The following is a 6,791-nucleotide window of genomic DNA, read 5'->3' on the forward strand; positions in this document are numbered from 1 at the left end:
ATCGAGACTGATTCGAAAATTCTTCATGATATAGTGACTAGACATTGTAGAACTCCTTGATAGCTTTGGTATTGGATGGATTTCATGGAGAACTCTCCTGCAGTTATAAACTTGCACATTGTACATAGTTACAGAGAAGTGGATCAAGTCGCAGATAACCTTTCTAAGATAGGTAGCGCTTCTTCTAACAACTTGATTTATAAGTCCATCGAGGAACTACCACGTGACACTAATGATAGTCTATGGGGAGTAAAGTTTGAGGCTTAAAAAATGATCAAACAAGTACTTTAAATATTTAATAAATCATTTGGATCAGATTGCCCGAAACCCATCCCAAAGTTACATCAGGTTCATACATTTTAACCCTAATTTATACCTTAACCTGATCATCAATCTGACCCAATTCAATCCGATTTTTTTGTTTGTTTTTTTTTTTTCACACTAACCCAACTCAAATTGCAGCCCTACTAAAGAACAATTAATCTCTGGTCCAAGGGGTCTGATTAACATCAGCTGCAAAATTAAACGGGCCAGTGGCATTGGCTGCTAAAGAAGGAAGAAAACCCAAAAATGCCTTCAACTGCTTGTTGAACTGTCCTTGTGAGTGTAATTTGACAAGTTAAAGGCACCCGCCATAGAAAACTTGAATGAGTCATCGGCTGAGAAGAAAAGGCCATTGTTCCAGGGAGAATAAGGTGCAGCAACCGTACCATATGCACGGTTAGCTGCCCTCATTTTGGGACATTGCTTGACCATCTCATGCCTTGACAACACTACAGCATCAGTACTTATGGCACATGGTGGCATTGATTCTATCCTATAGACTTGATTTGGGCTTAGGCCCACTGAGTAATTAACTACCCATATGACGGTATTTGGAGCAAAGGGAAAGAACAACCTTGAGTTTGGATGGACTTGAGCATCCCATTAATTAGCAATGTCGTTGTCTCTATCTGATGAGCATTCGCAGTGGACAGGCTCCTCACTGCAACAGCTATGGAGCATGACAAGCAAGGAAGAAAATAAGCGCATTAAACCTAATAAACTTTTTATCTTAAAAGCATGGATGTAGGATGCTTTTCTGTTTTGGGTGGTAGTTGTCTGGATCCACCTTGCGCCTTTCCTCGTTTTTCTCTGGTAGATTTTTATGCTGTTTTACCCATAAATTTGGAGTACAAAATAGCAAAGGTGGAAAGTGTTTGATCATCTAGGTGCAACATTTGAAATGGTTACATCGTTGATGGATCCATCTTCAGCATTGGATGAAGATTGTTCTGAATTCATAATAAAACGCTCGACTGAAAATGCTGGTCGCTTGGGTTGAGGAAGAGCTATGGACTCACTACCCAGCATGACAACAACATTTGACATTGTGGGTCTGTCTGCTGCTGCTTCTTGAACACACAGTAACCCAATGTGGATGCATCTCAACCCTTGACTTGTTGGGCATGAGTCAATTATGGAAGGATCTAAGAAATCCAAGCCTTTGCCTTCAGACCATAGTCGCCATGCCTGCAATTAATTTTTTTTATTAGTTAAGTTATACTTAGAATGAGCCTTATATGGAACAAATTAAACTAAACTATGATAAGGATCAATGATCGGAGAAGCCTACATGTGTTAGGAGACTCAGAGAAAGCTCAGATAATCGGAGTCCATTGTTCCTTTTACCACTTATGATCTCTAGTAGCAGAACCCCAAAGCTAAAAACATCTGACTTCACTGAAAATAACCCTGCCATAGCATACTCTGGAGCCATGTACCCACTATATCAAATCAAATTAAGTTGAATCAACACTAAATGTGTTCTGTGTTTCTATATGCAAACGCAAGATCAAGAAGAAGAAAAAGAAAATAAAGGATGATCTTACTATGTCCCCACGACTCTCCTGGTTTTAGCTTGATTTTCGTTGCCAGCCAAGATCCTAGCCATGCCGAAGTCAGATATTCTTGGATTCATTTCCTCATCCAATAAAACATTGCTAGCTTTTAAGTCCCTATGAATGATTTTGAGTCGAGAATCCTCATGAAGATATAAGAGGCCTCTTGCAATTCCATTAATAATACTGAGGCGCCTGCTCCAATCCAACTGATCATGTCTTTGTCGATCTGACTAGGAAAAGAATTACTCTTTATTACACAGGTTCAGAAATGCAAACAAAATTAACAGGGGAGCTCATGAAGTCGTAGAGATATAAAAGTGAAGTCAAGGTTACTAACCAAAGAGAAAGACATCAAGGCTGCTATTCGGCATGAATTCATAGATCAGCATCTTTTCTTTTCTCTCAATGCAACAACCCAAGAGCCTTACCAGATTTTTGTGTTGAAGTCTCGCAATTAAGGTAACCTCATTCTTGAATTCTTCAGAACCTTGCACTGAGCTTGTGGAAAGCCTTTTTACAGCTATTTTCTTGCCATTTGGCAATTCACCCTAATAATATAGCATCCAAACCATTAATAAAATTAGTGTCCGTTTGATTTGCAAATTGGAATTAGAACCAAAATCCTCCAAATTCGGAATCTGAGTGGTCTATTCTCATAGTCTGTTTGATTCAGACAGGAATGGGAATTGCAATCAGCAAGAATAGGATTTCATTCCCAAGGGAGGGACAGAGAATAGCCATTTCCTCAAATGGGGGAATGTCATTCCAGCAGGAATGAAAATGGGATTCAGATTCCACTCAACCAAACAGTTGGAATCGGAATAGTCCATTCCAATTCCAATTCCAATTCCAGACCCTTATTCCCGCAAACCCAATGGAACCTTATATATATTGATAAGAAGCCTATTCAAACTTATTGAGTGTTGAACTGATGAAAATCAATAAATGCCCAAATTAAAGCCCCAGACCAGACCTTGTAAACAGGACCAAATCCACCCTCTCCAGGTTTATTCTCCGAAGAGAAGTTACTTGTAGCAACTTGGAGAGTAGCTAAGTCGATCAACGGCATTTCTTGAGAATTAACTTGTTTTCCCGTTTGTATATTATTGCCAGAGAAGTTGGTACTATTTCTTGCCTCCAGATAATTCAATAGGGTAGGCTGCCCCTTTTCCTTTCTCTCTGCAAAAAAGAACATGCATAACTAGCAAAATTACTAAGTATTAAAATGGCAACCAAAGGTTCTTACCTCTAAGTTTTCCTTTCCTTCTCCAGATGTAGTAGAAACACAACCCAAAGACCGGTAGCGATAGACTTGCTAGAACAGTAGCCACAACGATTTTGGTTCTTTTACTTCCATCCCCTGCTTTTAGAATCATATACTCTCCCACTTCAATTGTAACAGTAAATATTGATTCATAATGACAATTTTTCTTTGTTTCTTTATTTATTTATTTTTTGTCTGAAAATCAAAATCTACAATTTAATTTATTTGTGAGATTTGCCAAGGACGTTACATGTTCATGCACAATAAGAGCCATTATTTTCTAACTGTAGAAGATAGAAATGTTGCAAAGTATTTGAGCTCAAAGACAAAAAGAGTAGACCATCAGCTCAAGTTCCAAATGGTATTACATAGAGAGATACGCGGGGAATCACTGAATCAAGGGTGGAGAGAACAGAATACACTTGATGTGCCCACTGGTCATGTCATGGTGAGCCTGCAGTTTCACATCTTTGATCCAACATCTCCAACTTCTTTTCCTAATAACATCACCCACACCTTGTTTTTTTTTGTTTGGTCGTTATGTGTTTGATGGGATTGATTTGGGCACATCCAATTTCTTCTACAATATTGGATTATTTCTTGAAAAAACACAATACATTCAAACACAGGTAGCTTCGAGATGGATGAATTAGAAAAAAGCAATGTAGAAGAAGACTTTAACCACGTTTAAACTTACACAGTTCAATGGAAAATCTATGACGCCGGCCGGAATGGAATAATTTGGGAAAAGGATATGATCAATCAAAACCCCGTGAATTTTGATAAAAATCCACCTGATGTCGCATGCAGTTGCTTTTATTTTTAAAAGCAAAATCAATCATGTTGTCTTTGTGCTAATTTTATTAAACTTGAAAATTCAAATAGGAGGGAGGCCCATCGGTCATGTACTAAAAAAAAAGCATTTGGACTGAATTTCTATTAAAGAAACAAAAAGATTGTTGACTGAATTGCTTCGAAGAAGCTATCAAAACTAGTTTTACTAAACAGTCGATTTCTCAGAATTTTCTCAGACATAACTTCACGGCTTTCCATATAAGGCCTACATTGGCCAGAAGCGGCTGAATGAAAGACCTCCTATACAGGCAGTTGCCCCTTTTTTAGAGAGGGAGGCATAGCCATTAGCCACAGGTACGTAAGCGTAAGGGTTTTATTTATTTATCGTGCATTGATTGACCAAATGAGACATATTTTCAAATTTATTATATCTATCTAAGAATAAGCATAAACAAAATTTGAAAATTGAAGCCATACAAACCCTGTGAAGTGGTGTTTGTCAACGGAGGAGACTGTGTTGCACCTGATTCTTCATAAAACTGGTAGAATTCAATCCTCCATAAACAACTGGACCTTAGAATTATCGCTCCTCGATTAAAATAGCAGCATCCTTCATAATCTTTCATGGCGACCTTTAAGCAATTGTAACAGTCATTCCTTGATAAATCTCTGGTGCACTGCATCAGACCATAAACCGTGTCCCCCATAAATTTTTGCTTCTTCACCGCAAACATGCTATCAGAAGGATCAAAGGCCGTCTGGAATGAAAGGTTACCCATGAAATCTTTCACGAAAGGAAGAAATCGATCGGGATCCGTTAAGTTCACCGGAGTTTGAAAGTTTATTGTTCCCAGTTCCTCCGTTGAAGAGAAGAATCTGTTGTCAGAGAAGCGTAGAAAGCACATCACAAACCATACTGTTGCACCTCTCCTGTTAGGACACAGTTGTTTGACGACGTCGTGAATGATTGTTTCCAGACAATTCCGACAAACTTCAGGGGTGGCATCACCTCTGCAGAGAGCGAGCCCATATACCTGGTCTGGATATTGGCCCACAGAGGTGTTGTAGAAGCCAGTGTTAATAGCATTAGAAGAAAGAGAAGGAAGAAGGATGTCAAGATTGGTTTCAAAGGGGCTATTAGGAGTGTAACTGGTTGTGTTTGAGCAGATATTGTAGAGGAGTTGGGCATAACGAGGGCTTATATTGATCAGTAGGAAGGAAGAAAATAAGAGTAGCAAACAGCAAGGCCTCATTTCCTTTACACAGGTTTGGGGGAATAGTCCAAACTTCATGCTATAGGCTTTTGCCTAGGCAAGTTTATAAAGACGGCTATGGCCGGGATAGAACAGTATTCCCCAACTTAATTTCAAACCTAAATTTTCAACCCATACACTTATTACAATTATTTTCAGACTTCAGATACGTATTACAATTATTTTACTCAATTTTTTCAGAGTGCATTAAAGCATTGGGGATCTGCTGAATGCTAAAGACGTGTAAAGGCATCCGGCCGCACATCAAGAAGAATATCTCACCATGAATTTATCAAAGTGTGTGTGTGTGAGATGTAACTGATGTGTGGCCGGATGTAATGTTCTCAGGGTGCTCCTATGCTTTTTGCTCTCGTGCATTAAAGAAACTGTTGAGGTTTGCGAAATTCAACGGCCACAATAAATGACCTAGTTTGGTGTGGCTGCTAGATTTCAACAGCCACAATAATTGTTCTACCATTTTGACTCCACCAAAACTGCCCATTTAATTTATTCCTCAAATTCTGCCTCTCCATCTTTTCGCCAAAATTCAAGGGGGCATGTTCCCTTTTTTCTTCTATAAAAAGGGTGCCTCCCGGGGGTAGTGGGTGTATGGAGTGAGAGCATTAGAAAGCTGAAGGGATTGGGAGAACTCCATCATCATCTTCCGGCAAGATCTGCTCTTATTCTGTTTGGGATTGTTTTTCTTCTTCACTGCTGCCATTAAGGGTTCTCTCACACCAGATCAAAGCAGTCATCTATGCTTTTGAGTGCTTCAAGGCTTTGTTAAAGGCATTTTGGCACTAGTAAGGTCGTCAGTTTGTAGTTTTTTCATCAAGGACATGAATAAACAAGTTTTCTTTCTTCTCCCGTGGATGTAGGTCTCTTTGACTGAACCACGTAAATATGGTGCCATCTTTACCTTTCTTTTGCTCTTATTATTTGTTTTATAATTCACATATTTCTCAATTATTTTCTTGTTTGCCATACTAATTAATCAGTAATTCAGAGTTTAAATCCTAACAAACTGGTATCAGAGCATTGTTTTGGGATTATTTACCGTTTAATTTTGCTACTAATGGCATCAATGAAGTTTGACATTGAGAAATTTGATAGATCTGTGAATTTTGGTCTATGGAAGCTCAAGATGAGAGTGATTCTGATTTAGAATGGCTTGGAGAAAGCCTTGGCGGGGCAAAAGAAAAAGCCTGAATCCATGTCCGATGAAAAGTGGGAGGAGATTGATACGAAAGCCATGTCGGCTATTCATTTGTGCTTATCGAACGAGGTTCTTCGTGAAGTTGCTAAAAAACCTCTACAATAGAATCGTGGCTCAAGTTGGAGTCACTCTATATGACAAAGAGCGTGACCAATCGACTTCTGCTGAAAAGTAGACTTAAGGACCTTCGTCTTTGTGAAGGTAACTCAATTAAAACTCACCTTGATGAGTTTTTCTCGATTGTAATTGATGATGAAGATCTGGCTAACACTCTTTTATGTTCTTTACCCGCATCATATAAGCATTTTAGAGAGACCTTATTGTATGGGTGTGAGGAGATTACAGTTGAAGATGTAAAGAATGCATTGTTACAACGCGAA

At 38.8% G+C, this 6,791-nt stretch overlaps 1 protein-coding gene across 1 annotated transcript; it reads right to left on the reverse strand.

The window, feature by feature from the left end:
* Window positions 1-271: 271 nt before the first annotated feature.
* On the reverse strand, window positions 272-5,254 carry LOC104585710 (cysteine-rich receptor-like protein kinase 15). The gene is made up of 7 exons (XM_088894516.1): window positions 4,424-5,254; window positions 3,130-3,243; window positions 2,857-3,062; window positions 2,221-2,431; window positions 1,872-2,109; window positions 1,616-1,766; window positions 272-1,512 (listed from the first exon to the last, which is right to left on the reverse strand). The coding sequence occupies exons 1-7, from the start codon at window positions 5,232-5,234 to the stop codon at window positions 1,204-1,206; spliced, it is 2,040 nt and encodes a 679-aa protein (XP_088750642.1). The 5' UTR covers window positions 5,235-5,254; the 3' UTR covers window positions 272-1,203.
* Window positions 5,255-6,791: the final 1,537 nt, after the last annotated feature.

This window comes from Nelumbo nucifera, chromosome 1 (assembly GCF_055504915.1).
Source record: "Nelumbo nucifera cultivar China Antique chromosome 1, China Antique-T2T, whole genome shotgun sequence".
Taxonomy (NCBI): Eukaryota; Viridiplantae; Streptophyta; class Magnoliopsida; order Proteales; family Nelumbonaceae; genus Nelumbo; species Nelumbo nucifera.